The sequence below is a fragment of the Asparagus officinalis genome, chromosome 1, assembly GCF_001876935.1.
Source record: "Asparagus officinalis chromosome 1, Aspof.V1, whole genome shotgun sequence".
NCBI classification, from domain to species: Eukaryota; Viridiplantae; Streptophyta; class Magnoliopsida; order Asparagales; family Asparagaceae; genus Asparagus; species Asparagus officinalis.
Genome location: NC_033794.1, coordinates 18,854,541 through 18,874,943, shown reverse-complemented (window position 1 = coordinate 18,874,943; position 20,403 = coordinate 18,854,541). Strand labels below are relative to the sequence as shown.

The following is a 20,403-nucleotide window of genomic DNA, read 5'->3' as shown; positions in this document are numbered from 1 at the left end:
ATGTGCTCTAAAAAGCAAATTTTTGTAGTTCGTATAAGGCAAGGGAATGAGTCAATGGATCTGGAATTGAGAAGAGCAATTGAACATGTTCAAAAACTACACTACAACATACTAATATACCATAAAGACTTAAAACAATTTCTAATCACTACACTTGTACTATTCACCAGAGCTTGGATCATGAAAGGAGGGCCCAGGGTTCAGGGAGACAAGATAAGCACGAGTTTACAATTAAAAGACTTTAAACAAGCAGAGAAGAAAATAAAACCTGTCAATTATCTCACCATATAAGATGTTGGCGTCCAGAACAAAATTTATTAGAAATTTTAGAAACAAGAATAACTTCTTTACAACTCAAACTAAGAGATCGTAACATGAGGTAAAATGAATATAAGACAATCATGAATTTATTTGATTTAGGCTCTGTTTCATGCTAATCTCCAGCCTTCTGTGATCTTTTGGCATTGCAATTGGTATATGAATTCAGGCCCAGGCCCACTTGACTAATTGGCATAAAATAGGATCACTACCTACATTTTTTGCACGGAAACTATGAGTATGAACCGATTTATTATATGACAGAACAACAGACAAACACATAAAGAGGTAAAAAGCACTTACCAATGAGCAACTGCAAGTGTTAATCACTAAGCCCAGGATAATATTTTAGTTTAGAAATTTGAAATATTCCTGTGATTCCTTCATGCCTTCATCCTTTTCCACTTGTGAGAGTTCCAAAACGTCGAGCCCATTGTTCGTCTTCACTCTCAGCACGATTCCAGCGTGTCCTGAATTTTTTCAGCTCCGCAGTTGACTGCCTTCTGATCTGTAAAGATTGGCCGCAAGGAAATTTTTTATTATTATCACTGTTATAAGGAAGAGACATGCAATTCTAAACAATATTATGATAAAATCTGCTTTGTGCTCACATGAGTTCTTAAATCCAATGTTTTATAGCCTGGCGCCTGTAATAAGAGAAAGGGCACAGGATTAATATTAGCAATTTCTACTTTGTTTCAAAGAAGTGTGAATATTCGGAAGGGAAGTTCAAGTGGTACATGGATCTAAATTCCTGTACAAAAACCTGATAAATAAAAACCCAATGGCAAATGACAGTACTATATTTGAAGCGAAAGTAGGGACAAGAAAATGCTACGAAATAACTTTCAACTTTGAACATTCAGATAATAAAGAAAACCATTTTAAAACAAAACCTATTTTCTTATAGAGGAATTTAATGAAAATTTAAACACATCCCATAATACTACCTGAGCTATTATTTCACTGTTTGTATATAAATTACCATAGAATGGACAACAAACAGGCCCTTAAGCAGTCCTCTCAAGCATGCGCATGTGTGATTCCATGCCAGTGTGTGGGTTTTTTTTTTTTTTTGGGGTGTGGGGGGGGGGTTGTTGGGTTTTCTAGAGGAATGAAAATTGTTGGAAGGCAGTAGGAGTCAAATATCCCAATGATGGCGTCTGTTTTCTTGGTATCCTTCTAGCAGATTATTATTATTATTATTTAAAACCATACTTTCTAGTATGGTAAAGTGAACAATTAGCCAGATAGCTAGACATAGAGAGGAGTAAACTGTCCTCACCAGCTGCCCACAATTTTGATGATTTCCGATCAAAATATACGGTTAATCGTACACCTGTTTAAAATTTCCTAATTCTGTATTTATCTTGCTTCTTCAAATGAAAACACCTTGGTTAGACACTCACAGCTTTTATAGGAAAAAGAAGTGTATATAAATTCACAAGTAAAGATATTGAGGAGGAATGGGAAAAAAAGATTGTCTGCATATGGCCTTAGCTGGACCTTAGTAGCAGATGCCCCTCCCAAGGATGGTATTCCTAAGTGAACAACGTATTCGGTGTCAATCACTCCAACCTTCTTCGTTCGATCACCCTGAAAGTCCATGAAGATGTACCCTAATTCAGTTAGATTATTCAAAATTCTGGAAATATAAAGATCCATGATAAAGAAGTATGTAAAGTGAAATTACCTTTGAAAAACACAATGGGATAGTAAAAACGATTTAGCAAACCTAATGAGTACTGAATTAAGAACAACATAAGTAAACAGTTCATTACTTGCAAAATTAAATCTCTGCAAGGGACAGCATGAAAAACTAAATAACCAGCTAAAAATGAATTAAGCCGTTTATCGAATAAACCACTTTCATAAGCATCATATTTTGTATAAAATTGCATCAGATTCTAAGACCTTGAATTGCATGGATAAGTAATATTAAATGGAAAAATGGTTGTGATTCAAGTGTCCCGTTAAATGAAGCATCTCCTAGTTAAGAGCGAAAAGTAAGATCAGGAACCACATGTATGAAACTGTGAATAAAGCTGCATCTACTACACTGGACCACAAATTAATTACGTATTCAAACAATAAATCACTTAGTATCCCAAGTCTAAATTTTTTGCAATGAACCACTGGACCACAAATTAGTTATTAGGCAGTTCCCAGGATAGATTGCATAACCAAAAATTAACATTATCAATATCCATCCAAATTCTCAATGGATAAATGTGTGAAGAGCCAACAAAAAAGAAACATCAGTCAAACAGATAGTATTTACCAGCTGGTCAAGGTAATAAAGAATAAAAACTGAAGTTATCAATTCAATCACCTGAGCACAATATCCAAGCTTCATATCCAAACCCCATCCATGAATCAAGTCATTCTACATAATCAAAGTTATAACTGTTATGAAATTAACAAAAAAACATAAACATAAATGACTATCATAAATAGTAAACAAGATTACTTAATGTTCATATATAAATACTAAGACTTTTGCGGTGCCTTTAAGCACAAGCTCCACAAGTTTTGATACCGTCTTAAACATATTCTACCACATAAAAATGGTAAAAAGTCCACGACTAGTAGAGAAGCATAAATCTTATGTAAATTCTCAGAGATCAAAATGAACTGGTGATTCCGCAAATTAAGTTTCAAGTTCCACTTGCAATGTTTGACCTCAAAAAAATGAAGGTACGGGTATATTTCTTGGGAAGTTCATTCCGAAACAGGCTAAGAAGATGACTAGATACTTTGTAAGGATGGCAAGTACCAATTATCACACAAACTTTACAAATGGAATTTCAAATTTGGACCTGGATAAGATGCCAAACACATCGCCATGCAGCTCGAGAGAACACAGGTGCCATTCCTTCAACCCATCTATCATATGAAAAGAAAATTTTATGAAAATCAAGATTTCCACTAAATGTTGGGAGAAAAAACCATCAACAGCTACCTAATTATGTGGTCAAATATATGCCATAGGATCACACAACGAACGTGTTAGACAAGAAGATAATACATGCCTACTTAGTGAACAAGGAAAACAAAAGACGATATTTTAAATATCTAAATATAGTTTCTTCAAAGTAGAGATAAGATGTGTGTATGATACAGAAATGAGGCATGCATAAAAACACACACGCACAAACAACGCAACGGCCACCAAGTCAGTTCATTTGACATTATAATTTGCTATTTTAATGCAATTAATATATATAATATCTTAGCACACCTTCAGCATGCTTTTGACATTATAATTTGCTATTTCGCACTGCCTTAGTTCAACTGTTTGATACAACTAGCTATCTAGTGAAGATGATTTACAAAGTAGTTATGGGTTCAACGTGCTGTAAGTTAATAGCACCAAATCAGCACAAGACAAGCTCCATTTAAATCATTAAACAAGACAATCTCCATAATACTAACAAAAGTACTGTATAGAATTAAAACAAACAAACATGTTTATAAAAAAGACCGTCATTTATCTCATTCTTTCAACTTTCAATTCTCTAATAGAAAAATTCTCAACAATAGAAAAATATTGATTAGTAGCAACATAATTGTATTAACTATGTGAAACTTGACATAAAAATAAAGTCTTCAAGCATAGATAAACGAGCACTATTTACCGCTATTTGCAGCTATTTGCCGCTATTTTGCGCTTTCAAGCGTTTTGGCGAGCTAAAAGTGCTCACAAGCGCTATTGTCCACTGCAATCGATGAAATCGCAATGGTAAATTCCGTTATGCTATTTACGCCGCAATATCACCACCATTGGCTGTTATTTACAACAGTGATTCATATTATAGTGGAAGGTTAATATAATGTCCAGTCTCTACATCGCTAATTTCAACCACTAGTATGAAGATGTCACCACTCACCAGTCCACACTTTTATCATGCGCAAAAACAACTACTTCATTGTTAATGTTAGTTTTATGATTAGAGAACAGTTGTTCTTTTCCTTCTTATCTTCCCTACTTGTCGTAAGCATTGATAAGCAACCGCATGGACAACAGGCCTTCATCTCCCATCTACTAAGTTGTTACCTAGGATGATATATAATCATATAAACTAGAGAATGTTCAGACTTGTGACTTTTGACAGTTGGTTGTGAGAAGTCCTCATAATGGGCTAAATCTCCTCGATGCAAAGAGAAGAACCAAGCAAAGAGAAGAACCAAACAAGGTTAATCTATCTAAACTCAGGTTCTCAATAGTTAATCTATCTAAACTAAGACAACAGGCCAACTATAGCTACATGGTTCGCGGTATGTAGCGGGTCGTCGTACGAATTCCGGTATGCAATTCGAGCCTTCGAAATTTTGGATTCGACATGGAGTAGCTTGCTTTGATAGGCAAGTTCGATATAGGATACGATGTAAATTTTTTTGGTACGCTTATCATTTTTTAAAGTGTGTAGTAGAAAATTAGAAACTAGAAAACTAATTAAACATTTCAATGTTTTTTCATATAAAATACTTCAATACTTCTTTTTTATAGTTTATGAATACATAAAACTTAAAATATTAAATATTAGACAGCCTCTTAATATTATTTTTTCTATTTTGCGACTCTCTTCCCCTTAACATCAAGTGCATGATGCATCTTTTGCCAATTCCGAGTCCAAGCAATTACATCTAAGCTCCTCCAACTTACTTGAAGAGTCCTCCAAGTTATCATTATTGAGATCCATATCACATCCTTTATATGGACCAACTTTATAATTCTCACAAAATCCTGACTGGAGATGAATGTTTGAATGGATAAATACTAAATCCGTTTTTTACTGTTCAATCTATTCCTTTTCACACTATGTATGTAGGAATAAGTACGCCAATTTCTCTCAGCTAAAAGCGACTGATAGGCCGAGACAAAATCTTCTAGCAACATCGGTTAGAAAAATAGTGATCTAGAATTACTGAATTGGTTATTAACTTTGGATAACTTCCACTTACTGAAAGAATACTTTCAATAATATTATCGAAACATGTAATAAGAATCCAAGCACAAGTGCATGAAAATAGACTTGTAAATTGTTGACATATTAATAATATGAAGGGGGTTATTTGTAAGTTTGTGTTTGTAAGGGCCTATATAAGCCCAAGAGATTTCACAATAATGTTAGGTTTTCAATTCAACATGGTATCAGAGCCTAGCCGCCGCCAACCCTAACCCTAACCCTAGCCGACGCCCCCCCCCCTCTCCCCTTCGAGGCCTGCCTCCAAAAAAAAACCCGACCCTCCGTACCCCGTTGATCCCTTTCGAGCCGCTGCCACCCGCACCACTTGTTGCGCGTAGCAAAAATTTCGATAGCACTTCGATAGCACAATAAAAGAGTCAAGTCGCAATAGGAATTCTTGTTTTACAAAGGAAACAAGAACCTTAAGCAAAATATCTCAACAAAGTGGGATATCAGCTCTTCCTCTCATCAGTTCTAAGACTGACCTGTCGAGGGAACCTAAACAAACTATTACAAATCACAGCAACTAGCGAGACAAACAATTTTACATGGTTCGATAAATTGCCTACGTGCACAGGGCAAGGAAACGGAAGATCTACTATTAGAGGGAGAGAATACAACTAGGGTTTACAATCACACAACTTAATCCCTCAACCAAGCTCTCAAATCACTCACTCAAATTCTCTCTCAAAACAGCAAAACAAAAGCTCTCTTTTTCATGCAACCGCACACCACAAACCCTTGCACGCAGCCCAAAGAACTCTGACGCGTTTTTTTCTCTTCACCCAGCCCTCTACCTTGCTACAGCACGCACAAAACCCTAGGCTATATATATAGCTTGGAAATCGGGTAGGCCTTGCTTTTCGGTGTTCACGGGAGCGAAAAAGAGACGCACATATGGCCCCCACAAGACGCGTGAAAACGCGTTCACAATTACAGTCTACGATGGGGTATGTGTTTACTTTGACCCGTACGCCGGAGTGTTGGAGATGCACCTTACAGTCTATGGTGGTTTTGTCTACGACAGAGACAGAGTATATGGTAATTACAGAGGCTGTGAAGGAGGCTATTTGGCTTCGAGGATTTTTGAAAGAACTTGGTATATCACAACAGTCCGTCACTATTTATTATGATAGCATGAGTGCTATCTATTTGGCGAAGAATCAGGTTTTTCATGCTGAAGACGAAGCATATTGTGTTCGTTATCACTTCATTCGAGATGTTCTTAAAAATGGCGATGTGAAGATTGTGAAAGTCCACACGAAGGATAATCCGACGGATATGCTCACTAAGGTAGTTCCGAGCAACAAGTTTAATCATTATCGAAACTTGTTGCACATTCGTGATTGTTGAGGCCATTGGCGGCCATTTGGGTGAACTACGTAATGTTTGATTCCTTAGGCAAGAGGATACGTAGGTAGTCTTTACGATGCAGCCAGTTTGAATTAGTTAATTTTGATGAGGGTGAGATTATTTGGACTCTCGTTTGGGTTCCCGACTTGTTATGAATTGAGTCTGTTGTCGTGGATTTACTTCACTTCGTACTAGACATAACAAATGAGACATTTGAATGCTTTGGTGTCGGCTCGATTTTGAAAGAAACTTCACCGAGGTGGAGAAATGTGAACGTGTTTTCACGCGTCTTGTGAGGGCCACATGTGTGTCTCTTTTCTGCTCCCGTGAACACCGAAAAGCAAGGCCCACCCGATTTCCAAGCTATATATATAGCCTAGGGTTTTGTGCGTGCTGTAGCAAGGCAGAGGGCCGGGTGAAGAAAAAAAACACGGCAGAGTTCTTTGGACTGCGTGCAAGGGTTTGTGGTGTGCGGCTGCAGAAAGAAAAAGAGCTTTTGTTTGCTGTTTTGAGAGAGAATTTGAGTGAGGGATTTGAGAGCTTGGTTGAGGGATTTGAGAGCTTGGTTGAGGGTTTAAGTTGTGTGATTATAAATCCTAGTTGTATTCTCTCCCTCTAATAGTAGATCTCTCCCCCCCCTCCTTACCCCGTGGACGTAGATAATTTCTCGAACCACGTAAAATTGGTTGTCTCGCTGGTTGTTGTGATTTGTAATAGTTTGTTTAGGTTCCCTCGACAGATCAGTCCTAGAACTGATGAGAGGAAGAGCTGATATCCCACTTTGTTGAGATATTTTACTCAAGGTTCTTGTTTTTTTTGTGAAATAAGAATTCCTATTACGACCTGACTCTCTTGTTGTGCTGTCGAAATTTTCTGTTGCGCGTATCGAGTGCGCTGTCACCCCGCTACCGCCCGTGCCACCTCCCTTCAAGCCGCCTGCCACCCACGTAGTTGCTGCCGTTGAACCACCCGCACCCTTCGAGTCGCTGCCACCGCGCCCGCTGCTGCCCGTTGAACCACCCTGTACCCACTGCCACCTCGTTGCCACCCGCACCCCCCGGCGCATCGCTGCTGCCTCAGCCGATGATGTGTAGCTTGTTGGATTCCCTCGACATTTCAGTCCTAGAACTGATGAGAGGAAGAGTGTATATCTCACGGTGTTGAGATATATCACTTTCGATTCTTATGTCCATTGAGAAACAAGAATTTAGTTGAGATCTTACTCTTGTTGTGCAGCAGAAGTGCTGTCGAATTTTTTACTGCGCATAACAAGGGTTCGAAGAGAAGGAGAACATGTGTTTGATCTAGAGCCTGATCGATGGAGGAGATCATCAAAAAGTTGAACCCCGCGGAGGTGTCAACTTTGATGCAGTTGATGAAGTTGTCGGCTGGTGAGAGCGCGACAAGGCCACCGACGAAGTTAGAACTTTCGTATATCGATCTGAAGCTTGATGGACCGACTACTTACCTGAGTTGGTCATGACGGGTGAGATACACCATTGCAGGGAGGAACCTGGAGGAGTACTTGACAGGAGAGAAGACAGAGTCGGCTAAGAGCTCGGCGGGAAGAGATGAGTGAAAGCTCACTCATATGTTGGTATACCTCTGACTCCTCAACTCCTTGATCTAGTCGATCGTCATCACAGTGGATGGCATTGATAAGGTGAATGATGTCTGGGAGAAGTTGAGGAGGACCTGTGATGGGGTGGGGAATAACCTGTGGGTGTTCCAGATCAAGGGAGAGATCGACGCCACACTTCAGGGAGAGAAGATTGTACAGGAGTATGCCACAGAGTTGGAGCGTCTGTGACTAGATTATGATCACTTCTCATCTCGGACGAGCTGCAAAAATCCGGAGTGTAAAGAGCGAGAGGCCTTTTTACAGGAGAGGACTATGGTGTTTCTCAAGGGACTGACATCAGAGTTTGCTCAGAGGGTTGCATTGCTGCTAGCTCAACCGAAGATTCCCACACTTCAGGAGGTAGTCTCGGTCATGATCCAGGAAGAGACTCGTATTAGTCTGCAATCGAGGACAGGTGGACTTCCTGTGGTGAAATCAGCACTGGCAGCCTCTAGCAACACTGGATCCAAGGGGAAAACTCGACAGTGCTACAACTGGGTGAAGTGGGTCATCTAAGGCATGCTTGCACCAAGTCACTTAAGGAAGAAGATTCGGGTGGACGTGGACAGTTCAGAGGTCGTGGTCGTGGCCGTGGGGGTCGATGAGGTGGAAAAGGAGCAGAAAAACCGGACAAATCTGATGGTAGCAGAGGAAGAAGAAGCATCTGAGGTGGTCTTTACTGAGGAGGATCATGCGCTCCTGGAGATACTCAGGAGGAGCAGAGAGTAACAGGAGATGGAGACAGGAGGAGTGGGACTGAGAAGGCATCCACTTCGTTCTTCGCCAGAGGCAACACTGCCACTTATGCTCATCCGACCAAAGATACTGATGACATACATGCTCTTGCTTCTATGTCTCCCGATAGATCATCAGAATGGATAATCGACTCCGGTGCATCTCGACATGTGACAGATAATGCTAGTGAGTTCTCATCATATACTCACCTAGCATCGGCTGATAGTATCCAAATAACTGATGGTACATTTCAGCCAGTGATTGGTAAGGATACAATCAATTGTACAGGTTTTGTAACTTTGTCCAATATTTTGCATGCTCCTTCATTTCCGATCAATCTTTTGTCCATTAGTGCTATCATACTCTAACTAAAATACGCAAGGACGGAGACTTAGAACTGGCACATGGAGTAGTGGAATGTGGCACCTGGATCGTGAAGGGCTGGATTCAGCGTTGGTGTCAATAGTGGAGAGAGCAGGAGTAGGATCTACGATGAGTGCTGAGAGTGTGTTGATGCTTCATCACCAGCGTTTGGGACACTCATACTTTAGTGTTTTAAGTAGGTTGTATCCATCTTTATTTGAGAAAGCAAATAAATAGAAACTTATGTGCGATGCATGTGAGTTTGGAAAGCTTACTAGAAGCTCTTATGTTAGTTCTGATCATAGGAGTTCTCATGTATTTGACCTAATATATTCAGATGTTTGGGGATCTTGTTCCACAAGTTTTATGAATGGATACAAGTATTTTGTTACCTTCATTGATTGCTTCTCTCGCGTTACTTGGTTCCACAAGTTTTATGAATGGATACAAGTATTTTGTTACCTTCATTGATTGCTTCTCTCGCGTTACTTGGTTATACTTGATTACAAGTATTTTGTTACCTTCATTGATTGCTTCTCTCGCGTTACTTGGTTATACTTGATGAAAAATAAGAATGAAGTGTTTGGTTGCTTCCAAAACTTTCATAAGTATGTTCAGACTCAATACGAAGCAGTGTTGAAGGTATTAAGGTCTGATAATGGGACAAAATATACAAATAGAACGCTTGGGGAATACTTGTCAGCTCAAGGAATACAGCACCAGACTATATATCCATACACACCAGCTCAGAATAGGATAGCGAAAAGGAAGAACATATATCTTTTAGATGTTGCTAGAAGCATGATGATCTCCATGAATGTTTCAGAAACATTATAGGGGCAAGCAGTGTTAACCGCAACTCATTTGATCAACAGATTGCCCTCGAGAGTGTTGGATTGAAAGTCTTCGTGTGAGACGTTAAAGGGAGATAATTGTGGGATACTTCCACTTCCACTAAAGGTGTTTGGCTGTGTATGCTTTGTGAAGAACAGACCATCCGTAGGGAAGCTTGCCCCTAGAACAGTGAAATGCATCTTTGTGAGATATTCTGCTACTCAGAAGGGATATGTTTGTTGGAGCCCGGTGGAGAAGAGGCTGTTTGTGAGCATAGATGTGCACTTTCGAGAACTCGAACCATATTACACCCGGGAGGTAACTTCATCCGTTGGTAACTCACCCGATACTAAAATTATGAGGCGAAAGGGGGAGAATGGTGAGAGACAGGTGAACAATATGGATAATAATGCCTAGAAATCAATTTCTCTATCGATTCATTGGGAGAGAAATGATTGAGGAGGAGCAGGAGAATGAAGAAGAAGAGGAGACAAGAAGTGTTAGGCCCACAGTTCAGGGGGAGCTACTTATCTATAGTAGGAAAGTGAAGCAGATTACAGGAACAGTACCTACAATGTCACTGGTACCAAGTCCCTTGCCAACGCCTGTCCCAACTCCTGAGACACCTACACCACCACCAGATTCCTCCCAACGTAATATCATTCCTCTCCTTACTCCTCTCACACCAATGTCAGTACGGAGGACTACTCGCAGTAATACGAAAAATCCTCCTGATAGATACGAAAAATTCAAGGTGAAAGATCTTGGCTTGCTTCGATACTTTCTTGGAATAGAGATAGCTCGAGGAGCGGAGGGGATTTTCCTATCCCAAATGAAATATGCAATGGATCTTCTCAAAGAGACAGGGATGTTAGGGTGCAAACCTGCAACTACACCGATCGATCAGAAGTTCAAACTGGGTGCTGAGGCTGGAGAACCAGTTGATCGTGACAGATACCAGAGCCTGGTGGGCAGGTTGATCTATTTGAGTCACATACGTCCCGATATCTCTTTTGAAGTGAGCGTGGTGAGTCGCTATATGCATGATCCGAGGAAGGGTCATATGAACGCAGTGTACCAGATTCTGAGGCATTTGAATAGTATCCCCGGATAGGGCTGATATTCAGGAAGAATGAACACGTGAGCATTGAGGGTTACTGTGATTCTGATTGGGCTAGCTGTGCTGATGACAAGAGACCAACCTCAGGATATTGTATCTTTATAGGAGGTAACTTGGTCTCGTGAAAGAGCAAGAAGCAGTCAGTGGTGACGAGGTCGATAGCTGAGGCAGAGTATAGAGTTATGGTATTGGGAGTTACGGAGTTGCTGTGGCTGAAGAGTATGCTGGTGGAGCTGAAGCTGGATCAAGGAGCCAAGATGAAACTGTGGTGTGATAACAAGTCAGCCATCAGTATTGCCAACAACCCAGTGCAGCATGATAGAACCAAACACTGATAACAAGTCAGCCATCAGTATTGCCAACAACCCAGTGCAGCATGATAGAACCAAACACATCGAGATCGATATGTTCTTCATCAAAGAGAAGTTACCCAGTGCAGCATGATAGAACCAAACACATCGAGATCGATATGTTCTTCATCAAAGAGAAGTTGGACAGCGGACTACTAGAGTTAAGTCATGTTCCAATTAAAGATCAGGCAGCAGACTGTCTGACTAAAGGACTTCGCTCGGTAGATATGATTAGAGGATGTGACAAGATGGGCTTAGTGGATATCTTTCGCCCATCTTGAGGAGTGTTGACATATTAATAATATGAAGGAGGCTATTTGTAAGTTTGTGTTTGTAATGACCTATATAAGCCCAAGAGATTTCATAATAATGTTAGGTTTTCAATTCAACATAAATCAACTTTGCTCAAATCATACTTAGTAAGCGGTACGCTAATTTTGGGGAACTAATTCGTGTGTCGGAGGGAATCAGTTTGTAAATGTACCGGGAAATCAATTCGCATGAATTGTTCGACAGTTGGGGAGGGGGGTCTAGGGAATCGCACAACCATGAGCCATGAGGCCAACATTCATTTAATAAGCATAAATTAAACCTGACCTAAACTATCAGTAGTAAGGTAGAGTTTTTCTGAGTTAAAGAGAAGTTAAATATGTTCTATTGCTTCTGATAGAAGAAGTTAGGAACGTAGGCAACTAAATTTCAATTTTAATCACAACCATATCAATCACAGGGAGACTTTTTCCACAATACTGAAATGAGTTAAAACCACTAAGCTCATTGTTGTTCATACCCAGTACACGGAGGTCCTGTGCTTTCATCAGAGCAGTTCAGGCTTCCACGATAATCATAAACTCGCCTATGTAACAGAAGAACAAAGGATAATAAGCTGTAATAGAAATCCAGAAGATAAACCAAAGGGTCAAAGAATGATAGATTTACCTATGGACCTTTGTCTTCCTATCTCGAACTGTAATGCGGTGATGAATATCAGATGATAGCTCCGGATCCAAAGCAGGCTGTGAAATCTCTAATTCTTCAGAAAGCATTAGCTGCATATACCTGTGCGTTCATAGATGAAAAGTAATATAATAAAATTCATAGTTTTCAACATTCCTTTGAGTACCGGGTCTAGACAGATAAATTAGTGAAAAGTGTTTTGCTAAGGTAAAATGTACATGGTCCAAAGTGGGAGAGAGAGAGAGAGAGAGAGAGAGAGAGAGAGAGAGAGAGAGAGAGAGAGAGAGAGAGAGAGAGAGAGAGAGAGAGAGAGAGAGAGAGAGAGAGAGAGAGAAACAAGATCAGTTCTCAGCTTAGAGCAGCTTGCATTTTGTGTGCCTCAAAATACATATAAAAAGATAGTGCATTTTCAAATTTAACATAGATAAACTATTGCAATATTACAAGGAAACAAGTTACTAGACTGTAACTGAAAGGAAAAATATACATAACATGTGTCTTCGACTGCATGGTATTATATTGCTATGCCTAAAGCTATCAAATGCGAATTACCTGAAACTGGATTCTGAAACCAACTTATACGTGCTACTGACAAAGTATTCCTAATATAAGGATATTATTTCCAATGTATTATTGTTAAACCTTTTAAAGAGTTGACTTGTTTATTTCTTCAAATTTTCAATTTCTTAAAGCATTGCTGCAGCATAGTGAAAACGCTGACATGAATTCATGGAAAACAAATAGTAGGATGACTTAGAGTTGTTCTTTAAAAAAACTTAAAAAACAAAAGCACTGTACTAAAACAAATGGCAGAAGACACTGGTGGAGCCAGAAAGTTAGGCTTTTTTGGGTAAAAATAATCATAGCAATAATCACATTCAATAATGTCAACAGTTTTTTAGAGAAATAGTGGAGTTTCAAGCTCGAAAACCACAATCAAATATTTCATTTGAAATGACTGTCTACAGAAAAGAAAGGACTACTCCCAACGCCCAAAGTATAGCGAAAATTAATACAACCAGCTTACTAAAAATAATACCACCAAACTTGAAAATGATGTATACAAACTACCCAAAAAAACTTTATTCGGAAATCTTTGCAGAATTGCATCATTATTGACAGTATCAAAACCATTAGATTTGATATAAATTACATATTAAACAGACATTCATCAATTGATCTCCTATATGGTTATATAGTTTAGTTTCAACGATATCCATAGTTGAAAATATTCTCTAAATACTTGCAGTTGCAATGGCAAAATCAATGTGAATTTTACAAGCTTATAAAAAAGAGACCACAACTTTCCTCCGCAATTTTAAGAGAACTTTGCTATTTATTGATTTTTAACCATTTATTTTATGTAAACGCTTTCTAGCCTACATTTTTGGGGGGTAAAGGTAAGTAAACTTTGCATTTTGGATGCATGAGACATATAGAACTATGCGGCTTTTAAAGTAAATGCGGGTAAAACTTAGGGTTTATAACTAAAAATCTTTTCCAATGCTCCATATTGTTTCAATGTTGACGAGCATCAAAAAAATTCGAAGTAGAAAGAAGAAATGTCTAGAAAAGGACAAATTTATGCCAAGTGGGAAATAGAAATGGAAGATATTAATGAACGAAGGCAAGAAAGAATAGGATTATTGATCAGCCAACTCAAAGGGACAAAGGTAAAGATGGACCTAGGGTACTTTTACTGGTGGTTGCCTGCAAGCATTACACAAAGTCCCCGGGGGGGGGGGGGGGGGGGCCCACTTGAGACCCCTCCTTCCACCCCTGCCCGAAGATGGGGTACTTCAGAATATCGAACTTACAATACCTTCCATGATGGAAATTCTGCATACCTAAGTCTTAATCCCAAATAAATACATCACACACATTTTTACTGCACAATCAGAATACATCTACAAGACTACAACATATTTAAGAACATCAAACTGAGACAAAATACCTTCCAGGATGAAAATTCTCCACTCCTAAGTCTTCATCCCACAAAAAGATATAGTCGTAAACAGATACCACATCTGGATGCAAAAATCGTTTTGCAAACCACCTGCAACGAGTAGATATACTTATAAACCACTTCATAAGAATCACCGACAGCCAAGATGATTTAGAAATACTTTGAAATGGACCAAACAAGTCATGTATATACACAAGAAAAGTCAAAATACTGTACATGTGCCGCATTCATATGCTAGTGCATGTAAAATATGAATGCACATAAACATTAATGACAATGGAAGGCAGCAAGAAGAGTCCAAACACAACATATTACATAGTATAAATGAATGAAAATTAATACATATAATACTAAGTGTTTATAAGTATTTACGGTACTTGTAAAATTCAGACATTCTAGGAATATATCATAGGTTGGAGAGTGATTAGGAGAAACGTCAGAGAAGGAAATTGGGGAGCAAGTAGAAATTTCCCAGAATTTAGAGAATATGATAACTGTTCTATAACTTACTGGTTGTAAATGAGAAGCTAGTGAGATAGATATGCTTTTCTTGCTTAGCATCAGACAAATATTATCAGTAGAAGCATTAGAGAAGAAAAAATAAGGAAATTTCCCAGAATTAGAGAATGTGATAATTGTTCTATAAATTACATTGTAGTGGAAAAGATCAAGAAGGATAAATATTGTGTTCTGGTTTCTAATTAGATAATAAATCTGAATGTGTACAAAGAGACAGAAACATCCTTGTTCGAGAAGGACAATACATGATGGCCACCATTTACATATCGTGCCATCCACATACAGAAACTCAATGTACAGATTACCCCTATAGATATATGCATGGTCTTGATAGAAAAAAGTTTTTCAAAAGTTACTTATAAAGAGGAAAAATACCACTTTGTCTGGTTATGAGCTAGTATGTGTATTGCTCTATCGTTCCACTCGAGATCACGCCATTCATCCACGTTCCCGTCATAATGAAATACTATAACTGAGCACTTTGCTAGAAGAAACTGAGCTAAAAGAAGTGAAAAATATATTAGTTATCAATGAAAGCTGAGGGGAAGAAGAAATAGTATTTTCTGACTAGTTTAAGATAGAAGATAGAAATGCATGCAAACCTTACTAACTATAAGATCGACATTCTGCTTCTGAGAAACACCAACAGCCATTGCCAACAACGCAGTGAAATTTTCTTTCTTATCCTGTAAAGAACGAGATATTATTTACCACCTATGGACAAATTAATAACTGAAGTATGTATGCAAAAAAACCAGTCAGGATAAGATACAAGGGGTCAACAGAATCTACTTGGAATTCTAGACGCAGCTTTACAGGCCTAAGAGGAAGCTTGATGTTGTCTACGTAAAAAACGCATACCTAACTAAGTGTATTCGCAACGCCGCATATGCTGTCAATTGTGGAGAGGTGCCCACGTCAACTTTGGAAAGTTATAACTTCCATGAAAAATCAAAGTTTCTTTTATACAGAGACCAAATCCGATTTTAAATTTTACGAAAATGTTTTGGGGGGGAAAATCCCTTCTCCCCTCTTTCCAATCTCCAATCTCATAGAAAATTCAGTTTCTTAAAATCCGAAAATTTTAATCTCTAGTAAAAGTTTATTTTTTCAGCAGTTGGGAATTCTTGGCAAATACTTGCCATTATAGATTAACAAGAGCTTTCTTTAGTTTTCTATTTATAGCAACTAATTGATCTAAGTAACCCCAACTTATTAACGATTATGCATTATTTTGCATTATATTCATGACTCTCATGTTTGGCTAATAAGTATTAATAACCTCATTAATTAAGCGGCCATCCCCCAAGTTGCCAGTATTCTAATTATAGAAAGTAATAAACCCATACGCCAAATTTTTTTTTTAAATACGCCAAATGCTATCAAATTAGAAAGGAAAAACAATCAAGGGAATTCGTCGTTACTTTAGACCTCGAGCCCTCCCAAAGGGGCTTCAACTCCAAGTCCGACTCCGACTCCACAATGCCACGTGGCAGTCCCCATACCTCGCTCTTCCACTCGTCCCTCTGCACAAACACAAGGGCGACACGGTAATTATGCATAAGACCGGAGAAAATAGCGAGCTACGGAGTGGCTGAGTGAGGGAGCACCTCGGTGTGATCCAACTGGATCTTCATCGAGAGGAAGAAGAGGAAAGCCATGGCGATCGCGAAGAAACCGAAGGAAGCTCTCTTCTTCATCGTACGGAGCTAGGGTTAGGGTTTCTGATTTATTTATTTTTCGGTGCACTTTTTTTTTAGTGGGGGGGTTTTCTTTTTTTGATGCGGGAATTAAGGAAGGAGATGAACGCCTTTCGCTCGCTTTTGGGCTCTGTATAGAGAGTGCAGACATGCGGGTAAATATGCGTGCTTGAGAGAGGATCCGACGGGTCATACAGATCACGGAACAATGTAATGAAGAAACATAAAATCTATGGTTGGTGTTTTTATTTTAGGAATTTTTGGATATTTGCGTCTTAATATTTTTTAGTATTCTGAGAACAGCCCCTTAAATTATGTAATTTTCCCCAACCCTTATATCACGTTACTGTTGTCTTTTATTGGAGGGATAATTTAAACAATTTAAATATAATAGAAATTTCTCAATCATTTGTGGGAGTGATTTACAAAGATTGAAGATTCAAGGGAGTATCGTGAAAAGAGAACCCTATCATATAATTCTTTTAATGGAAAAAAGAGAGCCCTATTATAAAACTGGATTTTGTTTGGATTAGACTCGTGATTTATCTTTCAATTTACAATTAGACATTTAAATCACCTTTCCATTTCTATATTGCGCTATTTCTCTTTTTTTTCAAGATTTGACTAAATCACCGCGGACATACTTACTATTAAATCATTAATTAACCCTTTTTTAAGGGTCTACTTGGATTGGAGTGAATAAGGAAGAAGGGAACGTAAGTAAGACATTCACGTTGTTTGGATAGCTTAAATAGGTCTCTCTAGTTCATCTCAGTTCACTCTCAACAGTACGAAAATTATTTCTACTCAAATTGGGAAATAACCGACGGAAGGAAACTCCCTTAACTTCTCTTCTCTTCTCTTCTCTCCTATATTTTCCGTTAACTTTCCTTACCCTCAGGGGCGGAGTTACATTGAGTCCAATGGGGTCCTAGGACCCCAGTAAAATCTAAATATGTATCAGATATTACATATAAAAAATATAAGTGCAGCAATGGTCCAGTGGTTTAACACTCCAGGACCCCTGTAATCCACCAGAGTTCGAGTCTGCTGGGCTGCATATTTTCACCATTTTTTTGGACCCCATATGTGTTTTTAAATTATAGTTTGTCATTAAAATAATTTGTGCGTAAAATCTACATTTTTTTGGACCCCATATGTGTTTTTAAATTATAGTTTGTCATTAAAATAATTTGTGCGTAAAATCTACATTATCAATAATTTTGTCATTAAAATAATTTGTGCGTAAAATCTACATTATCAATAATTTTAGGACCCCATATGTTAAAAATTCTGGCTCCGCCACTGCTTACCCTCATAAAATCCAAGCACACCCTAAGTGAGAAAGAAAAAAACAAGGGCGAGACCATCAGACCAATCCGATTGAAATAACAGAAGTTATTGAGGGGCAAATCAATGAATTTGATGTGATTTCATTTTGGGTACATCGATAAACTTGGAGATTCGAAGGTAGCTTTAGAAACATCATAGATCCGAGGGGTATAAAGATAAGATTACGAGATGCGGGCTGGTGGGGAGCCTGCAGGAAGGCGACCAATGTGAAAGGACAAATGAGCAGATATTAGTTGTTTAAGCCAGTCAGTAATAAATAATTATTTTCAATGGAAGAACATGTATCCTTGTCTAAAATAGTAAAACTAAACGTACTACATTGAAAATGGGCCGGCATTATGGACCTAATATTATGGACTTGCGCTTTTATAGACTATATATATATGTATGACTCGGCAACTCAAGCCTTGTCTAAAATAGTAAAGCTAGGATAAAATAATATTTAACATTGATAAAGGCCGGTTATCCGGGGGGGGAAAAAAGATAAAGGCATTCTTGTCGCGTGCCTATTGCCTGCAAAGAAGTAAAAAGCGCCAGAAAATCAAAAGAAGTGGAAACTTTTCCTTCAATCTCACGTGCCACTATATCTTTGGGATTTTAAAGTAATGTAAATAAAGTATAATTTCGTGCACTCCGATCTGCAAATACATACAAGATACAGCTCGCTAAGCATGCACAGAAAATTTCTCCAAAAAAGGAGGGGAAAATGCATAAAAAAGAATATTCATTAATATGTATAGAAAAGATATGACTCCCGATTTGAGTTTCATTAAATAAACATCGATCACATCATGATATACATACTGTTAGGATTGTGTCTTTGATTTTTTTGTATAACTTCATAATAATTAGATAGGTTTAGAGATCTATCATGATTAGGAGATTGGGTTTCATCATGATTAGGAGTTTGAATCGTATTCTAATTAGAAAGTTAGGCTAGAGATAGAGTTTTGGTTTCCCTATATATATTCTATCTATTGTTAGAGAGAAAAAAAAAGCAGAGGAGAGAGAGCCAATATTCTTGTAATCTAGGGTTAGCAGAAGGCGTAGCCTGATTCAGGAATATTGTGCGAGATGCGAGGGTTTCGTAGTCTTTATCCGTGCAAAAGATTACATCATTGGGAGAGAGTTTCATAGTTTTTGTCTGTTCAAAAGATTATAAGGAGATAACTTTGAAGAGAATATGAGAGTTGAACATGTATATGAGGTTGAGAGATTAAGAGACAAGAGTTGAGTGCTTCCTCTTGTAATTCTCCCTGATTCATAGTGGATTTCTCGTATTGTTGCCCATGGACGTAGGTCGAGGTTGAATATGAGAGTTGATTATGTATATAAGGTTGAGAGATTGAGAGACGAGAGTTGTGTGGTTCCTCTTGTAATTCTCCCTGATACATAGTGGATTTCTCGTATTGTTGCCCGTGGACGTAGGTCGAGGTTGGTCGACCGAACCATGTAAATCTCAGTGTTCTTTTTTCTTGATTGTGGTTGTTTTATATCTTATTGATTGTGGGTTGGCTTCCAAGTTGCGGAGATCGTAGTTGGCGGGGAGACTAAAATTCTCCCACAAGTGGTATCAGAGTGAAGATGATGGATCCAGGAGCGAGTTCGCAAGGTAGAAGATAACATCGTGCAAGATTGAAGATCGATGTTACAAGAATCAAGATGAAGAAAAAAAAGAAGATTAATTTGTCTTTTGATCGAGTGCTTGGAGGCAGATTTTGACAATCCATGAGTTGATTCCTAGGTTTTGGAGTGCTCTGAACGAGATGGGAGGATTTGATTTTATAGATTTTGCTTAAATTAGTCGAAAGTGCTAAAAAGTTCTGATGGCGATGGCGAGACAAATCTAATGGCAGATAGGGTAAACAAGTATGCGACGTGTGAGACTAGTATAGAGAATCAGATGTAATTCTAGCAGTAGAGTTGTCAGCATATAATTATTTAGAGTCATGACGAGAGCAGTAGTTGGTTGGTGTGTAGACTCGAGGAGGACAGTGCCAGATTAGGTGGAGCTTGCAAGCAGGCACGACTGAGTGAGACACATGCTGATGGAGATGGTGACATTGGACTTGAAGACAATGAGCGCTCATATTCAGTCCAAGTGTCACGTCTCACTTCCCAAAATACAGGAGAATCGAGACATGAACAAGTCCGCGACGTATTAGATTGAGGAGAACAAATAAATAAACCATTCTTCTTAATCTAATACGCTAAGCGTCAAGAAAATAATATAAGTCACAGGTC

General features: G+C 38.5%; 1 protein-coding gene across 2 annotated transcripts; it reads right to left on the bottom strand.

The window, feature by feature from the left end:
- Positions 327–17,019, bottom strand: LOC109820190. Of its 2 annotated transcripts, none has more exons than XM_020386305.1 (13): positions 16,717–17,019; positions 16,531–16,632; positions 15,714–15,792; positions 15,482–15,605; positions 14,576–14,677; positions 12,604–12,723; positions 12,455–12,520; positions 3,138–3,204; positions 2,651–2,704; positions 1,825–1,914; positions 930–965; positions 622–826; positions 327–530 (listed from the first exon to the last, which is right to left on the bottom strand). In XM_020386305.1, the coding sequence occupies exons 1-12, from the start codon at positions 16,804–16,806 to the stop codon at positions 710–712; spliced, it is 1,047 nt and encodes a 348-aa protein (XP_020241894.1). In that variant the 5' UTR covers positions 16,807–17,019; the 3' UTR covers positions 327–530; positions 622–709. The 2 variants fall into 2 exon arrangements, with proteins under 2 accessions (XP_020241894.1, XP_020241886.1); XM_020386297.1 differs by having other exon boundaries at positions 15,482–15,600; positions 15,709–15,792; positions 16,717–17,016.

Coding starts and splice junctions, on each gene's coding strand:
- LOC109820190 (XM_020386305.1), bottom strand. CDS start 16,806: ATGAAGAAGAGAGCTTCCTTCGGTTTCTTCGCGATCGCCATGGCTTTC. Junction 16,633..16,716: donor TCCAGTTGGATCACACCGAG/GTGCTCCCTCAC, acceptor GTGTTTGTGCAG/AGGGACGAGTGGAAGAGCGA. Junction 2,705..3,137: donor GTGTTTGGCATCTTATCCAG/GTCCAAATTTGA, acceptor TTGATTATGTAG/AATGACTTGATTCATGGATG.